The sequence below is a fragment of the Varanus komodoensis genome, unplaced genomic scaffold, assembly GCF_004798865.1.
Source record: "Varanus komodoensis strain SLA01 unplaced genomic scaffold, ASM479886v1 scaffold6_2, whole genome shotgun sequence".
In the NCBI taxonomy this organism is placed as follows: Eukaryota; Metazoa; Chordata; class Lepidosauria; order Squamata; family Varanidae; genus Varanus; species Varanus komodoensis.
In genome coordinates, this window is record NW_025336346.1 from 9,320,988 (window position 1) to 9,345,821 (window position 24,834).

General features: G+C 41.1%; 1 protein-coding gene across 8 annotated transcripts in view; it reads left to right on the forward strand.

Moving 5' to 3' along the window:
- The window catches only part of ATP2B2 (ATPase plasma membrane Ca2+ transporting 2), a 172,210-nt gene that overhangs the window by 121,973 nt on the left and 25,403 nt on the right, over positions 1-24,834 (forward strand). For all 8 annotated transcript variants that reach the window (XM_044451477.1, XM_044451476.1, XM_044451479.1 and 5 more), the window contains 7 exons: positions 3,372-3,551; positions 4,763-4,850; positions 7,745-7,851; positions 8,400-8,591; positions 16,930-17,143; positions 20,428-20,639; positions 23,933-24,040. In XM_044451477.1, the coding sequence (XP_044307412.1) occupies positions 3,372-3,551; positions 4,763-4,850; positions 7,745-7,851; positions 8,400-8,591; positions 16,930-17,143; positions 20,428-20,639; positions 23,933-24,040 (1,101 nt within the window). The remainder of the gene's footprint in view (positions 1-3,371; positions 3,552-4,762; positions 4,851-7,744; positions 7,852-8,399; positions 8,592-16,929; positions 17,144-20,427; positions 20,640-23,932; positions 24,041-24,834) is intronic.

Genomic DNA, 24,834 nt, shown 5'->3' on the forward strand with positions numbered 1-24,834 from the left:
CCCCCAGAAACAGCCCGTCTGAAATTCTGTAACATTCTTTACTAAGTGATTTTAAAATTGTAGCTTCAATCACTGATAGTACTGGTGCGTGTTCACTTTATAACTGTCATAAGTTCATAGCAAAGCTGCACAGGAAGGAGGCAAAGGGTTCGATCCAGCACGCCTTGTGTGGATAGAAGGATTACTTCTGTCCATGGGAAAATTCTAATCCAAGGAGAGAATCTCAGTGGTGAAAGAGGAGAATGGAGCTTCACTGCTTTCCTCTCACTACATTCTCCAGGGCTCTCCTGAAAATATGCTCTGGAGGGTTGGAGAAGCCTCCAGGACAGTTGGAGAAGAAGTGCTGGGCAAGAGGCGGAAAGGCAGGGACAAATGAATATGTAAACAGTGGAAGCCAGTGGCCAGGAAATGGATGTGGTACAGCCTGTGACAATTCTATATAAAGCTTAAATATATTGTGTGTAACACAAGCAGAAAAATGTTTTACAACAGCAGTTTTTGGTAGCATGAATGTCTTAGCATTGATAATTAACACTCAATTAACCATTGTTTTTGATTCCAATAGAACCAATAGAATCAAATTCCTTGAAAAATTCTATTCCAGTATTTTTTAAACTGGGAACACATTTGGTTGAAGAATGACAATTTTCAGATCAACAGCAGAGTAACCATAGGGATTCCCACATTTTTTTGAACATTGCCATTTCTGATGTTAGTTTTGTGTCTGTTCGTTTTCATCCTTTATTGAGTGCTTGCATTTCTTTTGTACAAGTTTTGTTCCTTTTTATCTCCTTCCATTTTATGAAAAGAGCTTTCTTTCCTCTTAACAGCATTGGCATTACTAGTTAGCCTTGCTCAAATGCGTCATGAAGGTTAGGTAAGGTTGAGGGTATGCTTGATGGCTGACACACCAGCAGGGGATCATTCTAGATCATTCTGTCCCTCCTCTATACTTTGCAGTCTGTCTATTCACCAGCCTTCTGCCCTGACCCAGGCAACAGTGGTGGGGAGCAGAGGACCAGTAAATGTCACTGCCTGCTTTTCACTAGCTCTTTACAAGTCAATGAAGTGGTGGCAAGGATGGAAAAAATGAGGAGCACTGGAGTAGGGCCCCATTGAGGGCGACTTGCCCAAGGGTTCTCAAACCCTGAAGCTGTCACTACCATGTTGGACTTTGGAGCACCTGTCCTGACTTGAGTGTACATTCCAGTTGGGCTTCCATTTTGTGGTTTGATCATCTGAAACTTAAGCCCATTGATTTTCCCATTCAAATTCCTTTTTACCACTCCCCTCATGCTTGGGAAATTTCCCCTTTTGAAGTCAAATGTCTCAGCATTTGAACTTCCTCAGCAATTTTCTACTTAACTTATCCATTAAGTTGGCAACCTTGTGGTTCTTGTTTCCAGTCAGTTCAGTAACCCTTGTATTTTTCACTAGGTATGTGTTATTACATAGGATTAATTCCAGGGTCAGCTCTTGTTCAGCTGAATCCATGATCAACTTTTCTTTTAAAAATAATACTTAAATTGTGTTGTATAATTCATAGCTTCTATGATACAATCATTTAGCATAGTGAGAAAGTTTTCATTTTTCTTATCACTGGAAAATGCGGCTTCCCAGTTAATATATGGATAATGGGTGTCCCCAGTTCTCATAACACTTACTTTTTTGGATGCCTCTCTGAAGGACTGGTATTGATACTACAATGACTGGGTGTAAAGCGTGCTCCTTTTGGAGTTTCTAGTTTATTTAACACCATACCCCTTATATTACTATACTTTCCCTATCCTTCCTATACACATCCATTTCTCTGGCATATGAATTTCCCTAGAACTTATTCGATCACTTTGACAGGCTGGCAGCTTCTACTAGTTCTGCTAGTGATGTGTTTCTACTCCACTCCCATCTGAGTTGCTCACCACCCTCTTCAAATCAAACATCAACAGCTGGGTTCCACTACGGGTCAAACAGAGCTAATTCCCAAGCTGGGTTTGTTTTGATGCTAGATCCAGTTTTTCTTAGACTAGCAAACCTAAACTACATCACTGCCTCATCCACACATTGAGACTCCTCAGCAACCTAAATTTGTGTTTCAGAATCTCACAACTACATTGTCTCTAATCCCTGAATCATCCACAACAATAAATGCCATCCCCTTCCCAACCAAAGCACAAAACTGTACCTTTTCATCCCACAAGGAATGGGCAGCTTCTAAGAAATTACTTCCCTCTTTCTTGGAGAAATAGTCTCCAAGATTAACTCTCATGTTTATCACTATGGTGTTATTCATACCTGTGAGGATATGCAGAAGGTACTACCTTCACCCAAATTAATTCACACCCACACACTTAGAAGTATGTGATGATACAACTTCTTGTTCAGAGAGTGTTGCTTCCAGATAGATTACAGAGCTAACATGGTCCACTTAATCTGCTGCTTCAGTTTCTGCATATTTATTATCTACTAGTTATTGATTATATTTTTCATCCATCCTTTCTTCAGGCTGTTTAAAATAGCTTATATGGGACTCCCAAACAGCCTACCATCCTTAAAAGATAATGTATTTTCAAAACTTAGCACTGCTTTTCAAATATCAACTCTCCTCCAGTAATTCCCATGCCTTTTAAAGGCCTGTAGTTAAAAAGATCACAAGGGAATCTGCCTGAAAACTCCTAGGCACCCTGTAGGATACATAAATTTAGTATCATTTCTCTTATGGACTGGACATGAAGTTCTTGACTTAGATTTAATAGTTTAAAACTGTTGGACATAACAATTCTTTATAACATTTATACCTATTTTGTGAGTGGTGATAGTGCTCCATAACTAATTTCTCCAAAATCTATTTAACGCCATAGAAGTTTTTTAATCTCTTTTAGAAACTAAATACATTATCTATCATTTATTAGATATACCATTACTTCTAAGGTTCATGAAAAGAAGTAAGATTATCTAGTCCAATAATAAGTACACTGGATATTCTGCAGATACTTCTCTGGCTTGGACTCAAATTAGACCCTAATTAGACCCTTTGAAATCAGTGGGTCTTAAATCAGACATGACTAATTTAATTCTCATTTCAGTAGGTCCACTCTGAATCTGTATCCAGGCCCTTATATGAAATGCTAAATCACTGGCTGAATTGAACATTATGTTAATAATGTTTTCAAAATATTTCTCCTCAAGTATATGCTGTTTTTGGAAGAACTCCAAATGCACATGGCAGAGATGTTAGAGGCCTCATCTCTGTTACTCACACTGCTATTTTTGGTATTTGAAAAAAAATCAGTGCTGAAATCTCAGAATGCCAATCTGATCTGCGTATTTGTAGCATCATACTGCTTTTCCATGCCCTATTACTGTTTTATTAGGTCCCAGAAGCCATAAGAAAGTGCCAGCGAGCTGGAATTACAGTCCGCATGGTTACTGGGGACAACATCAACACAGCTCGTGCCATTGCCATAAAGTGCGGCATCATCCACCCAGGGGAAGACTTCCTCTGTCTTGAGGGGAAAGAGTTCAACAGGAGGATCCGAAACGAGAAGGGAGATGTAAGTCAAGCAAATCGGAACATGCATTATTTTATCGAATAATTAGAAAATGGAAGATAAGAAAGCCTATGGTGCTTCCCTTGCATTGTGCTGCCCATCACATTTTTTTCTGAATGAACGAGAGAGATGATGCCATTCCCGAAACCCAAACCCATAAAAGCTTCTGAGGAACAATCAGATAGAGTTGGATATTAGGGCTGGCTAAAAGCTAGTATTACACTTTCCCTAATAGTGTTTCTGCTCTGGCCACTCATTCTTTAATTAAATGTAAGGACTAATCATCAAGGATGAGTCACAGTATCCAACACTGTCCACCTGCAAGAAGTCCACCATCACTTCCATTCTCTGGCCAGCTGGTCGCACAGATTCCATTACTCAACAGAGTTAGCACTTCTGGGGAGAACACTGGAATGAATAAAAATGATTATTTCTGGAAAGCGGCAGTTTGGCAGAGCTCTGTCATAGGATACTGTACATTGTACCATGTGTAGGCCTGTGTTTTGTGCTGACACCCCATTTTGTCCAATTGATGCATGGAGTAGTAAGCATTCAATTTGCCATGCAGAGCCATCCTGTGGTTCACATGAGCCCCAGATAAACCCCAGTAGCCACACCTACAGCATAATCGTGTATAGGTCTACTCTTGAGTAAGATCCATTGTGTTACATGGAACCTGCTCTCAAGCATGTGTGCATAGGAATGAAGTGTTAAAGTAACAGTGCCTTGCTTTTTAGAAGTTATAGTATAAGCATGGCCAGTGCTTGTCTACTCAGTATTCCATCATTTATATTTAGTAAGCTTACTCAATGTTTATTTCATTTATAAAAGAGCCATTGCAAAAGTCAGTTCAGAAAAGACTGATGATGTGCATCATGATTGGTCAGAATGAATGCCTATTTGCAAAGGAACCAAAAGCAGCATGAGAGCATAAACATAATATGGCAGTTTTACTGGTGCAAATGTGAGCAAAATAATTTTATTGTGGAGAAATAGTTCTTACTTAGACAATATTACCTGAGGGTAAGAGTGAAGCATAGCTGTGGATTAGACCAGCAGAAAACCCTTAGGAGCCGTGGAGCTGTTAATGTTCGGGGGAAATAATAAAGATGCAGAAGAGCTATGTTAATCCCAAAGTGGTATTTGTTGCAACCTTTCCTCACCTGCAGAAAGGATTCCCAAGGGTTGATTCGTGTCATCATTATTATTTTTAGATTGAGCAGGAGCGCATTGACAAGATCTGGCCAAAACTTCGTGTCCTTGCGCGTTCGTCTCCCACAGATAAGCACACTTTGGTGAAAGGTAAACATGTCCATCACCTCTCATATCTTCCTTATATCTTTCTGTGATTTATAGAAATCCTTTATATAATTTGATTTGTCGTAACAATTTCCTGCATATAGGCCTGGTTTAGTGAAGGCAAATGCAAATTACTGTTTCCAAGAAGGCTTTGCTTAACCTTTTAGGAAAGGTTTAGCAAACCTTTTAGATGCCATGCAACTAGACAGAGAAATGTCCTATGGCTCCCAGCAGGCCCCAGCTACTCTGGCAGTTGCCTTAGTCCCAATCTCCAACTGGAATGAAGGTTTATTCTTTACTCTGTTATGTGCGTTGCTTTCCATTTACCCAGCCTCTCCCTTCACCCCTTTCCTTTGGTTGTCTCAAATGTTCCAGAAAGCTTGCATAAGCACACACAGCTACCATTCAGATTGGGACCACAGCATTTCTGGAGTGTTGCAGGGAGTTAAAGGAAATAGTTTCAGCTGTGTCCCATGTAGTTCTTTCTCCTCACTTTTTTGAACTGGCACCTATCCTTTCCACCTTCCTTTTTTTCCCCACTTAAAATATCCCTCACATTTACTGCAGCGCTGCAGTCCCAGTCTAAATCAGGACCATGTACACTTATAGGAGAGGAGGAAAGGCTGAGCTGCATAGTTAACTTTCTGTGGCCTCACAATTAACAGTGATGAGTGCAGTCTGCAGTCTCATTTCTTTATGCAACCAAGTAACAAATGGTATTTTGTAAAAATGATCTATACCTGTGATCATGATTATGAATGTTTTCTATTTAAGCGCTTGTGCTGGCACTATATTTCAGAATTAGAGTTAACTTTGAATCAGTATTCCTGAAGTTAAACCTCTTGGTGTCTTCTAAACCTAAGCATCTAGAGCCTCTGGTTTGGATCATCCAGCTGTTCTAAAAGGGATGGAAATGAATGTTTCGGTAGAGGAGATGCAGTCTCAGAATTGGGATTTGTAAACCGTGGGATCTAAACAGGGCTGATTGCGTGTGAAGTGTAAGGTTCTGACAGAAAGAATGCAGTTCTGAATGTCTTATGTAATGCAGTGAGGACACAGAGCAGGGAGGTGTGTATGTGTGTGTAGTCAGTGTAGTGGAAGAAGAATTTTTCTTTGCTTGGGAGCATTTGTAGCTTTTATATTCCTGAAGTCCCTTCAAAGATACAAAAAAAAAATTGAAACATTAACTGGTTTTGACTGAATGTGTATTTCTCCGCTGTTTGAAGGACAAATTGAACTCTTATCTTTGATGCATAAGAAATGCTCTTGGGCAAAAAACAAAAAAAATCACAAAGCAAACTTTTTATATATATTGAATGTTTAATGATATACAGTTGCTAGAGGGAGGGAACTTTTCAAATTTAGCTTACTACGTTTCTTGCCAATAGAAAGACTCTTTTATTTATCATGAAATAAGTTTTTTTAAATTTTTCATGGCTCTTTGAGAGTTGGTGGTGGTTTTGTATAGTTAGCAAATAAGAAAACTACTTTCCACTTTGAATTAATTACATACTGAAAATGGTGGCTAATCTCAAGAATATGTTTAAAGGTAGTATGTTATATTTGGTATCAGATTTAGAAGTTGATAATCTGTGGACATCCTCAACATTCCAGTTAGATTAGAATAAGAGTTTGTCCTCCATATAGCCTCCATGTGAATATTGACATATAAGCAGCACTTAGATATATTTGAATTTCTTTATTGTGGTTGTTATTTGAATATGTTGGATACTGTTTGCATCCCCCAATAAATTGCAAATTCACATTGCAAACGCAGGCACCTCAGATACTCTGTTGTTTGACTCATAATGATCAATTACCACTATAGTAATTGCTTGTTACAATTTATGATATGCTGCTTTGCAACATCCAAAACCTTTTAATACAGACATGGAGAGTTTGAGGATGGTACTGTTCTTTTTATCCAAAGCTCCAAGTGATGATTTGTCATGCAGCAGCATTTCCAATAAGTAAACCATAACTTTTTCTTTAAAAAAAATAAAATAAGGTTTTGTCTGGGCTTGGCAATAATTGCAGTTCTTCTCAGAGACTTCCTTCCCTCTCTTTTGTTCCCACCACCTCACTTGCACTCTGCTACCCTCTGGTGGTCATCTGTCACTTTGCTTCCTAAAGATATGCTTGTATGAAAGAGAACAGAATTCTCAGTAGATGCTTAGTTAGTATTTAAAGCTGAATTTTAAATTTGAGTCCCTGGCCAACTTTTTAAAATTCCTTTTTAAAGAATGAAGATGAATGCTTCAGTGTCATCTTAGGCACTGTTAAGTGACGTGGTTGCTGCCTGGATGGTTTATGACCTAGGAATGACAGAGAGGGTAAAGTTGAAGGAAGGAGCACAAAGCTTGATAATGGAGCAGCAAGAAAAAGCAGGGTAGAGTATTTGAATTGGGGGTGCATTGTTGTTAAGTACCATCAAATTATCTCTGGCTTAAGGGGGCCCAGTTAGTGACGTCCCTCCAAGTTTCCTGCCCTTGACACCCTTGTTCACCTCTGGTCAACGCAACGCTGAGACTTCCTTTATGCAGTGAATCCATCTCCTCCTCCTCTTCTTTTTCCTCCTTTGGCTTTCTCTAGCACCATTTTCCTCTCCAGTGAGTCTTCCCTTCTCATGATGTGTCCAACATTTTGTCATGTTTGCTTCCAGAGAAAGTTCTGGCTTAATTTGTTCAAAGATCCACTTGTTTGGTGGTGAAGATGGTATTGCAAATGTAAGGGAGAGAATAAGTAATTAGTAAGACTGCATAATAAAGTTCAGTCATTTAAGTGCATAATTTGTAAGGATTGGAAATAAATTGTCCACCTCTGAAGACAGTCCTGCCCACATGCATGGGACTATCCTATTCTGCTACTACACTTAAACGTGTTGCAATGTCTTGCAGGTATTATTGACAGCACACAAGTGGAGCAGAGGCAAGTTGTAGCTGTGACTGGGGATGGAACGAATGACGGACCAGCACTTAAGAAAGCTGATGTTGGCTTTGCTATGGTATATGTCAGAATCTGTTCTTTATGCATTCAGCACCTGCTTCACTTTTAGGGCTCAAAGTATTGCACTTGGGGGTAGACTGAATTATGTCCAGGAACTTCTTCTGTTACCTTCATCAGGGGGAAATTGTCCACCACCTGTGTTCCCATATTCTGCTAGTGCTCTGATGCCATGTTTTCATAAAACTATGCAGGGTCTCCCTAGAAATAGAGCTATGGGCATTCCAGCCAGATGGGATCAGGTGGCAAATATAGGACTGGACTGCTTAAATGTCGTTGAAGATAGGTCCACTGATGGGAAAACGTCATGTCAAAATCCTATCATGAGATTTACTGCATTTTAGCCTTGCCACATCACAAACTGCTGTTGAAACAATTTCCAAAATCAGTTTGCTATCCAGCAAGGGAAAATAAGCCTAAACCCTGCTAAATCAACTTCATAGTTCTTGGATCCCTGGCTACTGGTTTATTCTGAAAGTACTATTCCTCACTGGCTTATTATATCTCATTTTAGAACATTGTTCTTGTCATTTCTTCTGTGTTTTTCAGGGTATTGCAGGAACTGATGTGGCAAAGGAAGCCTCAGATATTATCCTCACTGATGATAATTTCAGTAGTATTGTGAAAGCTGTAATGTGGGGCCGTAATGTCTATGACAGTATCTCCAAGTTTCTGCAGTTCCAGCTGACAGTAAACGTGGTGGCTGTAATTGTGGCTTTCACTGGAGCTTGCATTACCCAGGTAAGGCTGAGGGTGACGTGAATGGAAACATCCCATCATCGCGTCTTGAGAGGAAATCCCATCTCACATGCTGATGCGTTCTCAGTGCTGGGAGAGCTCTTGCATATTCTTCCTAAGACAAGAACCTCTTTCAGATTTCAAATGCATAAACTGGCCCTAAGCAAATAGTACTTGCTCCCCATAGCTTCTTTTTCCTGCTCTCTCACACAGTCTAATTTATCTATATTAGCTAGCACTAACTGCAGCACTAATAGTATCTTATGCCACTACAGTTTAAGGGTTAAAGCACCCGGCTGAGCGTGTCAGGCCCCTTCTGTCCAAAAATAAGGCGCAAGGCTGTGTCTTGGATGAGGTTCCCAGCATATGCAGAAGAGCTCAGCAGGAGGCCAGGATTGGCAGCTGTTGTTTAGGCACCCGTGCACAGTGCTGGTCTCCCTTGCACTCCTGGCAGGAGGCCGCAGCGGGCTCGGCTGCCTGCGCAGTTGGCGCTGGAGGCATATCCCAGGCCCAGAACCAGTGCAGCGTGGCTCCTGTCCTGCATCAGGACACTGATGCCTAATCGCAGGCTGGAAGAAAGCAGTTATTTCAAAAGCTCATAATGTGTCGGGCCAGATTGCTGGTGTAGTCTGTTACTTTAATAGTGGTAAGAGATAATAATAAACTTCACTTAGAAATCTATATTCTCAAAGCTGTGCTCATACCTGACTATCTGATCAAAAATGAGTAGAATAGTAATTAGGGAAAGCTCCATTATAACAAGCCTGCTTGTAATACTTCTTTAAAGTGTTTGTTCTCATTTGTAAGCTGCACTTCTTTTCTGTATTTCATAATGGTAACAGAACCATGAGTAACAAGGGCATGTGTATGAAAACAGTATTGGACATGGAAGCAGGACTTAATGCCCAGAATGGCACTTCTGTGAGCATGGCAGGTATCTTCCCATAGCATCTGCTGTTCAGTCGGGTGCAGCGGGAAAATTCAGCCTCTGCAAGCAGAATCATGAATAAGTCATTAGGGATACGGTAAAGAATAACTTTACCTGGTCATCATGATATGGCCAAGTGAAACCTGAGGCTGTCTCTATTAGAAGCCACAAAGGTGAAACTCCTCCCAAATTACTCTTTTAAATTTTTCAAGCTGTTCAAAGGTTATAACTATTTATTTCTTCATGGACCTTGAGGCAGTTGCAGATGGACCTTGCCTCAGTTTTCATCTGGGTGCTGAAAACTCAAGCCACTGCTGTTGATTACGGCTAGCCAGAAACAGAGATGGGTGGGGAAAGTGTTCACAGTCTATGAAGCTTTTCCAATCCATAGCATTTTGGCCAGAAAATCGGGAAGCGCAAATGGGCTCTGCTCTTGTACCAAGCCTTTGAGATAAAATAATGGAAGAGACGGGAGGAGACGACCTTCCCTCTGTCCTTTGTAGAGTTCCAAAGAGTACAGACAGAGTGTATTTCTTCAATCCTTTAAAAGGCTTGGGCATAAACCACGACTTCTAAGTCTGTGGGAAGGGATCATTCTTGACTCAATGTACCCTCAGTGTATATTGACTCAAGCATGACCTCCAATGGGTAGTCCATCCCTGACTCCCAAACATGCATCCAGCCATTTCATTCCTTGCTACGGCTCTGGGAAATTTAATTCAAAGATTAGGAAACAGCTAAAAAAGGGAAGAAAAGAAATTGAGCTCTGTTGAGCATTCTGTAATTCCCTTCTGTACATGCAGCGGTGACTTCGCTCTGTGCATGGAAGTGTGAATGAAGCTATTCATTTGTTTATTACTATAGAAAAGTAATAAAAAGGATGGAATGGTTTAGTTGATAACAATGCAGTAGCTTTTTGCCTTTTGATTAACAGTGAATGCCTTTTGAATGCTTCCAGTTCTGGTTTGCAGAATCAAATCAGGGAAACAATAAACTTTTTTCTGGAGTTTATTTTTTGTCGTTTGTGGATTACTTGGAAAATGGAAGAAGGTGTTTAGAAATAGATCCCATCTCTACAAATGGTGGGATCCAGTTGTAGAGAGTGGGCCTGACTCTCGCTCACTGCTGACTGTTCAGATTGATTCATCGTCAGACGCTGAGGAGGGTGGAGAAGCGAGGGGTGGGGAGAGGCCTTTGGCATTCCAAGGTTCTCAGCAGAGCATTGGTGTGCTTTGGAAGGGAAAGAAGGGTTTTCAGGAAGGGGGCCTAGGCAAGGCCCAGTCCTTGACCCAGTAAGGAGGCATTGGGAGAAATGAGCTGCTCAGCTGAAGGGGCTGCACCGTTCCTACCGTCTTGCCCCTCAAGCAGCAAGAGCCAACGTGATGGTGGAGTCAGAAGCTTTAGTGACAGGGAGGGACAGAGGGGAATTTTCCAGTTTGAAGCCAACTCTTTACATGGGCAGAAGCTTCTCCCTCAACTTTAGTAGAAGGTTATTCAGAGTTCATACCATTCAGGAATCTGTAGATCAATAAAACAGCTACACTTCAAAGGGTTGTCTTGAGATTGATCATCAGAAGGAAAGAGAGAGGGCCATTCATAACACCAGTGTTGTCTTTCCACGGGCAGAACTGCTTCTGTCAGCAGACCTCAGAGAGAAGTGCTTTTTTCCCTCTAGCAGGCGTCCATGTAGCCTCAAAGCTCTTGCTTTGGAGGGCCAGGAAAGACTCTAGAGCGGGTTCTTGGGCAACACAGAGAGCTGCAGGAGGGAGACACTCCCATCAGTGCTCACTAGCACAATTCTGGTCTTAAGCCACTGTATTTATGATATTCCTTTATTTAACTGACAATCTAAACTGTTGCCAAAGAAAAAATTAAAGCTGCATCAAATGCCATTGGAAAATGGTTAGGGATCTATGAGAGATTTGCTCTGTTTAGGTTTGTTCGTTCATTTTTTTACACTTGTAATGCATTGTGGAAAAGAAAGCAGAACATGCTTGACCAAATGCATGCATTTGAGAAGTGTGCAAAGAAAAAAGAGTCCACATGCAAAGAGCACCTGCTATAGTGCCTGCAGGTGCCAAACAAAGTCTCTGTGCTCACACAGTTGGACCAGAGTATTCAGGCAGATACTTTTCTGCTCTGCAAATGACTGGAGTCATCCCTCCATTGCCTTGCATGGGGAAAGGAGGAAAGGCGCCCAACTTAAAAACAAACAAATGAACAAAAACTGCAGTGGTAGCTGGAGGCCCACGGCTGCCAAATCCACGGGGTCCTTGGTGGGGACCTCACTTCTCTACTCCTCTAGCCAACTTTTGACAAGGCAGCTTTTCTTGCTCCCTTTAATTCTGTGGTCAGGAAAAAGTCCACCCTGCCATAATACGGCTTGCAGCGGGAAACCCACCCCACTGATTAACACGGTGAAGCAGGGTCCTTCTCTCCCCACATTTTTTTATTTTTGGCATGGAGACTTCCCCTCCCCTGGTAGGTGAGTCACGGAAATACTCTTTTCCCTTGTACTGAGGGGAGGGGAGGGTGCTGTGCCAAAAAATGCCTGGAGGGGGTTAAAGCACAGCCCCATCAATGGTCCCTGAAGAAAGAAGGTCCTTGGTGAGGGGTGGGCTTTCTCCTATTCCCTCTGATTTTAAGTAGGATAGTTTCCCTTTTCCCCATGCATATAAATGGAGAAATGGTTCCATTTGCTTGTATGGAGGCAGAGACAGAGAAAGGAGAACAGATGGCCAAGAAGGGAAGGGGGGCAGAAGAAAGATCAAAAGCAACAAAGTCATAAGAAAGTGTGAGAGAGATAGAAAGAGAGAGAAACACACCCACCCAAATACAGAGACGGCGGGCACTCTCACAGTGCTTGCAATTGACGGACCCCTCCTTGATAGCTGTTTAGTTCTGATGATGCTCAAGATGCTTTTTTAAAAGGTCCAAAAATGTTCTCAGATCCAGAAATTTAGGGATATCTGCTTTCGCCAATGGGAGCATTATCACAACATAGGTATTTAAAATACGCACACACATGCGTACAACATGAAACAATGCCTATGAACCTCTTTATGGATTTTTCCCCCAAAACTGAGGCCAGACTGAGCTTGACTTCACCAAACAACTAATAATCTCAGTTAGACTGAGACTGTCACATATAGGCATCTCTACAAACTATTAAATTATATCACCAAATGAGTTATTGAAAAGTATTGTTCACTGTTTACAGAGTATTGCTGGGATTCCATTTTCAGTTCTTTGTGCATAAATCTTGTTGTTTTATTTATGTTTCAATGGCGATTTCAAACATTTGTTGTTCACCGCATGGTAAGTTTTTGTGCAGGGAAGTGTGATCAGAATAATTTTAAATTATTCTATTTTATATGAATAATATATATAATCATCAGACTGCTTTCCTCTGAACAAAAAGTATACTTGGGGTGATATTTCATAAAATATTTTTTAACTCACAGTTGTGAGTCTGCAGGCTCTTTGTACAAAGAAATTACTATAGTTCTCTCATTTGCTATGGTTCCTTGATAATATCTCATTAGGATTATTTATAAAGCAGCCTACTAACTAAATATTGATTTTTTTACATGGCTTCCATAGTCAACATATATCCTTGAATGCCACAACCACTTTTGTTTTCCATTAGCTAAAGTTTGCCAAGCCAACACTTTTTCATTCATTTGACACAACCCTTGGAAAGCACCCCATACGCACCTTGTTGCTCTCAGGCAGTTTGGCTGACTAACGCACTGCTTTAATAGATATTCTAATGTAGAGTCATTATCCTGAGCTTCCAAAGGTCTTACAAGAAATGAGGAAGAGCTGCAGTGGAATTTTCATTCCGCAAAGTGCCAAAACTAATGTGTGTTTAATGCTTAGGCAGGGGTTTAGAATGAGCTTTTACACTCGACTGAACTTTGCAGTACAGTAGATGATAGATAATTATTAGAGGCACCTTAGCGACATGGAGTGATTGTCACTGTGAAAATGCACTGCAGCCAAAAGCGATGGTGCCAAATGCACATGTGCAATTTGGAGGATAGCTCAAAGGAAGGGAACTAATTTTCATAATACAGAGGAGTTCTCTGGGGAATTTCTGAAACTTACACAACAGGGTTCTCTGAAATTTGCACAACAGAGGTGTTTTTAAAATATAAATATGGAATCAGGTAGGGAAAGGGAACAGAACTGCAGGGCTGAACACCATTTGTGCAAACAACTTCTTACTATTTGGAAAAATGATCTGAGTTTGGTGGCTGCAGATAAGAATCTCCCCCACCCAGGTGCACACTTTGAAAGAAAGTGTGTGTGTCTAGTTGCTCAGTGAAGAAAAGAAGCAAGTAATGAGTCAGGCGTTTGGTCTGTCAGGTGAGGTTAATGAGTAGCACCCCATATTCCAACCACAAAGCATATTGGGGCAGTCCACAGTTGTTGTCTTTCAACAGATATTGCAAGCATAGAAAGTGGTTATGCCTCTGCATAGCTGCTAAAATGGTAATATATGGAAGTCCAGAGTCTTTTGGTTGGCATACTAAATTTGAGTGTGGCTTTTGGTGATCAAAGCAAATTGTCACAGGTATCCTTACCTTGCAAAGATGCTTCAGTATGGAAGAACAGTGAGTCTAGCGGCAGAAGCATGTTGTGCATGGCAAGCAGGGTGGAACTGGGCAGCAAAAATGCCATTTTGGTGGGAGTAAGTCCAGCTGAATCTAGCAGGATTTACTTCTGAGTAAGCATGCATGGGAGTTGGCTTTCCCTTAGGCAACAGCACCACTTGAATATTATTAATTTGTTCTGAATACCGAGGTAGATTTCACTACACAAATTACTTTTTTTGCAAATTCATCACTTGTTAAAATAGACTGTTTTGATTGATTGATTGATTGATTGATTGATTTCATTTTTATTCTGCCTAATACTCGAGGCTCTCAGGGCAGTTAGCAAAAGTTCAGAACACACAGACAAGAAAGAGAAGAAAAAGGCAATTAACGTAAGACAATAAAAGCACAGCAATTGCAACTGAATCAGCGCAGAGGTACGAGTATAGTACTGGTACAGGATAAAATGCAACATTAAAGCTAAAGGTAAAAAGTTAACTCTTAAAATACTGCAAAAATGGCACAGAAAAGAATGCAGAGTAAGTGCTAGGCACATTTCTTTTTGTGAGCACATTGCACAGCTACAGTGCTACAACCAAAAAGGCCCTTCTCTGGGTAGCCATCATCCTTCCTTTGAAGAGGCTCTCAGAGAAGGACCCTCAAAGAAGACCTTCGGATCCAGGTAGGCAAGTTTGGGATGAGGCATCCCTTCAGATAACCTGAACCAAATACATTTAGGGCTTTGAATGTTAATACAAGCACTTTGAGTCAGGTCTGGACTTCATCTGGCAGCCAGTGCCCCTGGAAGAGAACTGGTGTAATAACTTTTCATAAGCCAGTCCTCATTAACAATCTTGCTGCCCTTTTTTTGACCAGAGTTGAAGTCTCCAGACCATTTTCAAAGGCAGTCCCATGCGCAACCTCTCATCTGCAGTAATCCAAATGAGAGGTTACCAGAGCGTGGGTTACTGTAGCCGGGCTCTGTCTGTCCAGGTAGAGTCGTAGTTGGTATGTCAGCTTAACCTGATAAAAAGTGCTCTGTGTCAGAGTGCACTTGTGCCTCCAATAGTTCTGGATCCCCAAAGTACGAAGCCTGCCTTTCAGGGGTAGTGCAGTCCCATCCAGAACATGTTGAATATCTCCCAACTAGACAGAAGAACCACCCACCAACTTGGTTTCATCTTGTCTGGATCGAGTTTCAATTTGTTGACCCTCATCCAATCCATTGCCATGCTCAGACACTGATTCAGAGCAGCCACTGCCTCACCTGGGTTTGATGAAAAAGAGAGGTAGAGCTGAGTGTCATCTGCATACTGATGGCACCTCAGCCCATACCTCCGGATAACCCCCCCCATCAATGTCATGTAGATGTTACGGAGCATGGGAGATAGAATGGAGCCCTGCAATACCCCATGGTGCAGGGCAATAACCCCCCGCCCCAGCACAAGCTTCCCCCACACTCTCAGCTGGTCAAGTAGGAGCAGAACCACTGCAATGCAGTGCCTCCTACTCCAAGCCCAGCCGACCTATCCAGAAGGTTACAATGGTTGATGGTATCAAAAGCTGCTGAGAGGTCCAGGAGAAGCAACAGAGTTGCACTTCTCCTGTTTCTCTCCCAGCAAAGGTCATCCCACAGGTTGACCAAGCCAGTTTCCATTCCAAAACCAGGCCTGAAGCTTGATTGAATGGAACCAGAGAATCTGTTTCACTCAAGAGCGCCTAGAGCTGTTCAGCCACCACGCACTCAAGCACCTTGCCCAGTAAGGGGATGTTGGTCATGGCCTATAGTTGTTGACATCCTTTGGGTCCAGGTTAGGCCTTTTCAGGAGTGGCTTAATTACCACCTGTTTTAAAGAGGCTGATACCACTCCCTCTCCCAAGGAGGCATTTATAGCCTCCTGGATCCAAGTACAAATCTCTTCCTTAGTTCTTGTAATAAGCCATGAGGCACAAGGAACAAACCCACAGGTGGTAGGCCGGACTTGACCAAGCTCCCTGTCCACATCTTCAGGCCTCAAATAATGCTTTGAGTCAAAGAAATGTGAAGTAGCCTTTCTGACTAATTTTAATATTCCCATTTTATTTCTTATTACACCATTCTACCCATAAGTCATTATAGCTGCTAGTAAGGAAGGATGCTGAGAAGAAACAATTATCCAAGCCACAATTTAATAAAGCATATTTAACAGTAATTTACTTTCTCTCCTGAGATATTAATTAGTTTGTTGTTGTTTCTTAAATGGTCTGTTTTGAGGCACTGTTGGACTCCAACCATTTTCTAGCCATATTCAGTGAGCAAACAGCTCCTTCTAGTGGTTATGTAGTATTGAAAATGAATTCCTAATAAATCACCAAGATCCTTTACCCTTCAGTAAGTAGAACTGACATCTTGACATGACATGCATTTCTAAAATTAAGATTGTTCTTCTTGTGCTTCAGGAGTGATTGCTAACACTGTTATTCCACAGTTATTTTAGGATTTCCAATCTTACTCGTTAGGTTGGTGGGGGGGGGGGCTCCATTACCAAGCTAACAAATTTAAATTAGCCCTCATTCTTTTGGAGTAGGATGATAGAATTTGTGCCTGTAAGGGTTTAATGGAAGATTGGCTTCTGATCCCTTCTCACTACTGAATTTTAACTTTATGCCATTTCCTCATTCTGATGCACTTCAGAAGGTTGCAGTAGGAGGCAAAGAAGAAATTAGAATAGTAAAACACTTTGTGCAAGAAGCACTCTACAGAGACAATCAGCAGCGTGACCTAGAGATATCAATATGAAGATGCATTTTCCTTTATGGTCTCTCTCCTCAGGACTCTCCTTTAAAAGCTGTACAGATGCTGTGGGTCAATCTGATTATGGACACCTTTGCCTCTCTTGCTCTGGCCACGGAGCCCCCCACAGAATCCCTTCTACTGAGGAAACCGTACGGTCGAAACAAGCCTCTTATCTCACGAACCATGATGAAGAATATTATGGGCCATGCTGTGTACCAGCTCACTCTAATTTTTACCCTCCTCTTTGTCGGTAAGCTCTTCGAGCCATTATGTTTACCCTTAACTTTTGTATGCAGTCTACAGAGCAGCTGTCCCTGTGAGCTTCCAACATGCATTCCATGCCAGTGCTGAGCTCTGCATGATCAGAGGCTTGCAAACAGGTGGGGGAGGCTCCTGATGTATTGCAGATGCTTGGATACCTTCCCAAGGTTTCAGCAGTGGCTTAAGTGATGTGGAGGCACCTTGCTTCCCTGGTCCGTGGACAGTACCATCTCTTATCCCTGGGATACAGTTGGCAAAGGTTTTATATAGGGGGTGGTGGTCTATCTTTCGCTGGAAGGATCTAAGCAAAGGTTGGATAGTTCTGCTCATTAAATGGTCCGTTCAGAAAGGTATAATTGCATCTTTTCTGTTCTCAAGCACTGTGCAGTATTAGCAGGTTTCATCTAATGTTTAGCTGAAATTTGGTGTCCTGCTTTTTGCATCCACTGGTTCTGGTCCTGTTGTCTGGAGAACAGCAAACGGATCTCTCTTCTGTGTGGCAGGCTTCAACTATATGAAGGCAGCTATTTTGTCTTCCCTTAATATTTGCTACTTCAGGCTAAAGAACTGGACAGTCTGCACTGGCTCCAGCAAATCACAGAAAGCTCAGGAGTTCCCTGGGTTTTGTCCACAATAATCTGGGTCTTTAGAATCCTTAGCTCCATCAATGCTAATTAATTGCTATTTTTTTAGGTTTGGGTTTTTTGTTTTGTTTTTACTAAAAAGCATTCTCTGTGATTGTGCAAATGTTTGTTTATATTCTAAACTGTAGAAGAACTTACGAAGGAAACAGCATTCACCATGTATTGCATTTGAGCATTATGAACTAGGCAAATTGGTATTCTAACTATCATGACTGGAAATTAGTTTTCTCTGCAAGTCAAACACTCATTTGACTTGCAGAGCAAACAACTGCAGTGGAGTTTATTTGCATTTTAACTGAAGAAGGGTGGCATTTTTTTGGTGGACTCTCAAGATCAGAGGTTTCAGCATCCCCAGCTTTTCACATCAATCATACATGGCATTAAATGCACCTTTTAATCCCTTGTGTGCAAATCTCCTTCTAAGAATCTGAGAAGAAAAAATCCATGCTGGATCAAGCCTATGGTCTATGTAGTCCAGTGCTCCAAACCAGCTGTCCACAGGTTCCCTCAAGCAGGATAGGTACAAGAGTTCCACCTGCCCAAGCTCCTCAGCATCCTGTGCCTCTAATACCAGAGAGAGTACATAGCCAGCAAGGCTAGTAGCCACTGATAGCATCTCCTCCATGAACCGGTTCAATCCCCTTTTAAAGCTGTTCAGATTGGTGGGCATCATGAACTCCCATGACTCTGAATGCCCTTGTTTAACTGTTCTTTAAGCAAACAGCCTTTGAGCAGGAAATGATCCAGATTTCAGCCATGATATGGGGAAGCATTTCTTTCATGATGAAAATACCCCTCTGCCAAAGTTGCTATTGCACCCAATAGCTGCTAGCACAACTGCACACAGAGTTCCAAATTTGGCTGCAGTATAGAATTATCTGAAGGCATTGTGATGCTGGTTATTTTCTTTCCAAACCCCTTTGTAATAGTCTGTAGCGCAGCATTTTCACAGCTACTGCACACTGAGTGAATGCTTTCATTGCGCCTTTTACCGTGACCCATGAATTCTTTCCTGATTAGCCTTCAAACCACATCAGTGTATACGTGAAGTCTGGTTTGTTTGTCTGTTTGTTTTGGTGTACCTCACTTGGCCTGGAAACCTGTTTGTTTGTTTGTTTGTTTGTTTGTTTGTTTTGCTGTACTTCAGCTGTCTGTGCTCTCATGACCTTCAAGTTAGAAGTTAGATTACTACATGGTTCTTCCTTTGAAGATGGTTTAGAAGCTTCAGCTTAAGGAAAATGTGGCAGCTTAATTGATAGGAGCAAGAAGATCTAAGTTGATAACACTGAGTTGCAGTGTCACACTGGTTTCCTGTTTGTTTCCAAGCCTGATTCAAAGTGCTGCTTTGAACATATGAAGTTTTACATATGATGTTTTAATTTATTGTTGTAAGCCACCCCGAGGCTTCGGCGAATGGGGCGGCATAAAAATGTTTTAATAAATAATAAATAAATAAAATAATAAATAAAAAATAAAAAATGTGCCGACATTTGAATACCTGGCAGAACGCATCTCCCAGCATAAGCCTACCTACATGCTACAATCATCACCTAAGGAATCTCTTCTGGCTGCTTCCCCCATGGGAGGCTCAGAAGCTGGCAACAAGGGAGGGGGCTTTGTTAGTGGTGGCCCCCTATTTCTGGAATGATCTTCCCTTTGACACAAGGTTAAACTGCTCTTTGATTTTCAGGCATAGGACGCCATATGATGAGGCTTATAATTGGATCCTGGTTGGTTGTTCCAACCAATGGTTGACTGTTAACATTATTTTCTTGGGGGTGGGGATGGGGGTGGGCTGTCTGTCTGGTGGTATGTAAAGGTTTTAATATTGTGGGAAATATTTTAAGATGTTTAATCTTTGTAAACTACTCAGGGAGGTCTGGCTTTTGGTTTGATAAATCAAATGCTTATCTTGTGCTCAGCTTGTGTATGTGTGTGTAACACATTAGAAAAGCATTTTCAGATTAAATCTTCAGAGTTTTGTCAACACCCACCCAGTCATGCAAGCTTTTGCTGAAGAGGTGACCTAGTCAGGATAGATAAAGGCATCCAGTGAAAATCTCTTTTGATTATTATATGTTGTATCTTTGTCATTAAAAACACTATGATGGGAAAGTGGTGTGTGTGTGTGTGTGTGTGTGTGTGTGCGCCACTCTTTTTCCTTCCAAGGAAAAGACTCTTCTCCTCCTCTCAATCTTACCCTCACAACAACTCTGTGCGGTAGTTGAGCCGAGAGTAATTGACATACCCAAAGTCACCCAGTGAGTTCCATGGAAAAGTGAGGACTAGAGCCCAGAACTCTTCTGCTCCAGTCCCACACTCTTTACCACCATCCCACGTGGGTTTTCTTTATTTATATATGAAAAATAAACCAAAAAATGTAATAAAGAACACCTTTATCATGGAAATACCAGAAGTCTTCACTTACTCCCTTCTAGGAAAACTGAACAATCGTTAAGAACTGACAAACTTCTCTGTACACAGAAGTAGGGCCACGTGCTTCATGTTATTGCTGCTGTTTCCATCTTCTTGCTTAACACTGTGTTTTTATTGTGACATTGAATTTGGGCCGTAATTTGGGCCGAGGATTTCTTGCTCCGATTTATGTCCTTCTCCCTGCTTGCACCAGGTGAAAAAATGTTCAAGATCGACAGTGGCAGGAATGCTCCGCTCCACTCTCCGCCCTCTGAGCACTATACCATCATCTTCAACACCTTTGTCATGATGCAGCTGTTCAATGAAATCAATGCACGCAAGATCCACGGCGAAAGGAATGTTTTCGATGGCATCTTCAGAAACCCTATATTTTGCACTATTGTACTGGGTACATTTGCTGTGCAGGTAATCATTATACATTGCTAACGCAGCAGCATTGTAATTGCATGTGCTGCTGCACAGGCTCTTCCGCAGTCCTCCAACCTAATACAGCATTTGAAAGTCCAAAGACACTGTGATGTTAGCTGTGAATAAATGGCTCATTTATGCACCATTAAGGCAGCTGTTCTGATTTTTCTTCTGTTGTCTGTTTTCTGTCTGAATGATCCTTCCTTACCATCTATTTCTTGCATTGTCTTTTGGGGCTTCATTTGATATTCTCTTCCTTTCATGTGTTTGTCTTAAGGAGACAGCTTCATTTTTCTAGCTTTGCCCTTGTAAAACTTGTCAGATGAAAAGAAGCATAAATGCTAGAATATAGTATATTCCCTTTGAACTTTTGTCAATGGTCTAATCGTACTAAAAAGTGTCTAGTTATTTTGGAGATAGCAAAATATAGAAGTATATTACTAAGTAATTTTGGTATATAATAAAGCTCATGATAGCAGACTTATTTAGTATAGAAAATGCTTCTCCAAAACCTTTTCAAAGATAATAAATTTCAAATTTAAGAGCCAGTCTTGGATGCTTTGCTCTCTTGCAAAACCAAAAGCAATATTTGAAATGACTACAGCAGATTAAATGACAAAATAGGTCAATGGAGTCAGTTTTGGCTTACACAAGTGTACTAAAAGGGCAGGAATCTCACTTTTTGAAGCTGAACTATAGATAGACTGCAAGGTAACTTAATTTAAAATTAGCCTGTATCTAATGTAACAAGCATATAATAATATTAGAGAGAATATTGAATAAATCTACAAAACCTATAAGAACTAGCTTAGGATTTATAAATATGGGCAGAAACTATATTGCTGCTTCAACTCATTTTTGCAACGTGCTTTCATAGCGTTTGGCATAAATACACGAGGCTCACTTGGGCGCTTGCTTTTTTGGCATTTGTTTTTGTGTCAGGGAACATTATTGAGCTTGGGAAGGGCAGCTCACCACTCCATATTAACTTACTGCAAACCATGCAGAATTTTAAAGGCTATGTAATAGTTTTCGGGGCATAAGGAGAAACGTTTTCTTCATTTTTCTTCCATAGTGAAAGTCTCTCTCTCTCTCTCTCTCTCTCTCACACACACACACACACACACACAGCATTCACACACACACAGAGTGCCTTGCTGAAGTCTTTGCACACCCCCATTGACTTGTCCACATTTGTGTTACAACCTGGAATTGAAACAGATATCATTGGCATTGTTGCTACTCAGTGTACACAAGATACTCAACACTGCGAAGGTGCAAAATACTTTTATAGTGGCACAAAACTTAACAAAAACACCATCGAGCAAAACTGCTCCAGCTCTTTCAGGTTGGGTGCAGACCCCTGATGAGCAGCACTGCTCAAGTCTTGCCACAGATTCGCAGTCTGGGCTTTGACTGGGCCATTCTAAGAAATGCAGGCTCCTGTTTGGAACCACTCCAGTGTTATTCTGGTTTTGTGTTTAGGGTCATACTCCTGCTGGAAAGTAAACCTCAGCCCCAGGTAGGTCATGGTCTGAAGCAGATTTTTCTATAGAATTGCCCTGCATTTTGGCTCCATCCCTCTTGTCCTCAATCCTGACCAGTTTCCACTTTCTTCTGAGGAACAGCACACCCTCAGCATGAAGCTGCCAGGACTGTGCGTCCCTCTGTGGATAGTTTTCTTCGGACAATGAGCACCGTTGGCTTTGTACCACTGATAGCGTTTTGGAACAAGGCCAAGGTCATCAGATTAGAGAATCTCTTCCCACATGTCTCCCATGAATCTTGCTGCAAACTGCAAATGGCCTTTAATACAGGTTTGTTTCAGAAATGGTTTTTATCTTGCCACTCTTCAGCTTTGTAGAGCATCTGGGTGATAGTTATCCCATGACAGTTTCTCAGCAGTGGTTTTCTTTAACGCTTTCAGAGTTACCATTGGCCTCTTGATGGTTTCCCTGACATTTCACTGAGTTTTGGCAAATGCCTTTTCAAGGCATGGCAATAGGTGAGCCCTATTATTTCCATTTTGTAATAATGCATTTAACGGTACTTTAAGGGAGGTTCATAATTTGTTGTTTTTTTTAATATAACCCGACTCTCATTGGTGCATCTGCACAACTTTATCCCAGAGATGTTTTGATAGCTCCTTGGTTTTCATGCTGCTGTTTGCTTCAGAATGCTCTCCAACAAACTCTAGGACCTTCCATCTCAGATCAGGTAGCAGTGGAATTCAACACAGGTGAACTTTATTCAACATCCTACAGTACATCAGTGAGTTTACTTAGGCACATCTCAGCAAAAGTGACAAATACACATGCAAGTGCCCGTTTGTTATTGTTCACTTAACTTTTGCTCCCGAATAAAAAAAAATGTTGCACCTTCACAGTGTTGAGTATCTTGTGTACATTAAGTTGTAACGATTCCTATGAAATCCATTCCAGTTCCAGGCTGTAATACAGCAAAATGTGGAAAAGTCAAAGGGGAGTAAATACTTCCACAAGGCACTGCATATAACCAAGTCAAAGGAAACCTTAATGAATGGGAGATCAGTGAACCGTTCCCCGTTTTTCCAGTATGAATTCCGTAAAGCTTAATGCCCTTCACATGTGGTGTACAACTTACATCCACAGCCAGCACGGGCAACAGTAAGTCGCATTCCAAAACGGCTGTGCCACAAAGGCCAATTAACACAACCTGCTGGTGAGGTAAATCTCTTTCTCAGTCAGACCACCTCATGGTGCTGGTGGAACTTAATAGAAAACTAGAGAATAAGAAAGGTACTCTAGCCTGACATTCAATGGCAAGATAAATCAGAAGTTTGTCAGATTAAGTCTCCAGTCAAATTTCAGAAAAACCACACTGGAAGACCTAACTTACTCGTAGTCCAAATATTCCTTTGTCTTTCCTAAGAAAGCTGCTTTCTTCCACTGCTTTGTTACAGATGAAAGCCTGAGACTGAAGGCTCCTAATTTCCCATTTGTTTCCTAAAATGGAAAAAGGGAATGTATGCACTGTTAGAAGCATGGGACTTAAATCAATGTGACTAGCTTTTATCATTACTTTCAGTATGACAAGCATCTTTAGCTGGTCTTTGTACATAACAGACGATTTCATGACTTATTTTTCCATGTTTTGTGTAATACTGTCTTGCAAGGAGTAGAGATAAAAATAATAAATGATAGTATTCATATCCAGAAATAAAATATTTTTGCTTATGGAAAAACATTCTTCCAGACCTGTTTTCCTGTTCTGGTTAGTAACTGGATCATTTTTCATTTTTCCCTTTACAGATAGTAATAGTACAGTTTGGTGGGAAACCTTTTAGCTGTTCCCCTTTGCAACTTGACCAATGGATGTGGTGTGTATTTATTGGATTAGGTGAACTTGTCTGGGGTCAGGTAAGCATCACTTACTTCATATCAATGACAAAGGTAATGATATTTTCTAGATTAAATATTTCTACTTATAAATTGAAGAAGGAAAGTGTTGGAAGCCACTTGTGCCTTATTTTTTTAAATGCCTCACATACTTGTCATTGATGGTAAAAATGAAGAATTGTAAAACAGATCAAACAAATGCTTGAAAGGTCCAGAAAATGCAAAAGCACCAAATTCAAGTCTTTGTGAGGATGTGGGATTCTAGCTGCCGCCTATGGTAGATGGATCTCTATTTTATTTAAAAAAGAATTCTTTTTTTGTTTGTTTTATTACACACCACCCAACTGATTAATGCCCTAGGTTTTCATGAACCGTTTGCATTCATGAACCATCAACACCATCAATAGCAATGTAACAAAAAACAATCTCAAACATTAACATATTTTCAAATATTAAAATATTATTAAAGCATGACTTAAACATGTTTAAGGCAACACATGTGGATTCTTCTATTTGGCACTCAAAAGAACTCAGAGTCACCCTGTAAATTCCACGATCGGTGAGGAACCAGAGTCTGCATTGCCTGAGTTTAAAACTTTGATGAATAAAATATCTTGGCTGTTGAACTGATCTTGATTCTTTTCCTCTCCACAGTAGGCCAGGGGTACCTGAAGAATTTATGGGGAGACAGCAGATGTAATGTTGGGGACCTACTGCTGCCCCCTACCAGGACCTATGCGTAACTGGGATTCTAGTGCACAATGCAGGGCTGTGGCAGAGGCCAGGAATATGGCTGGAATCAGCCTAGGAACCCC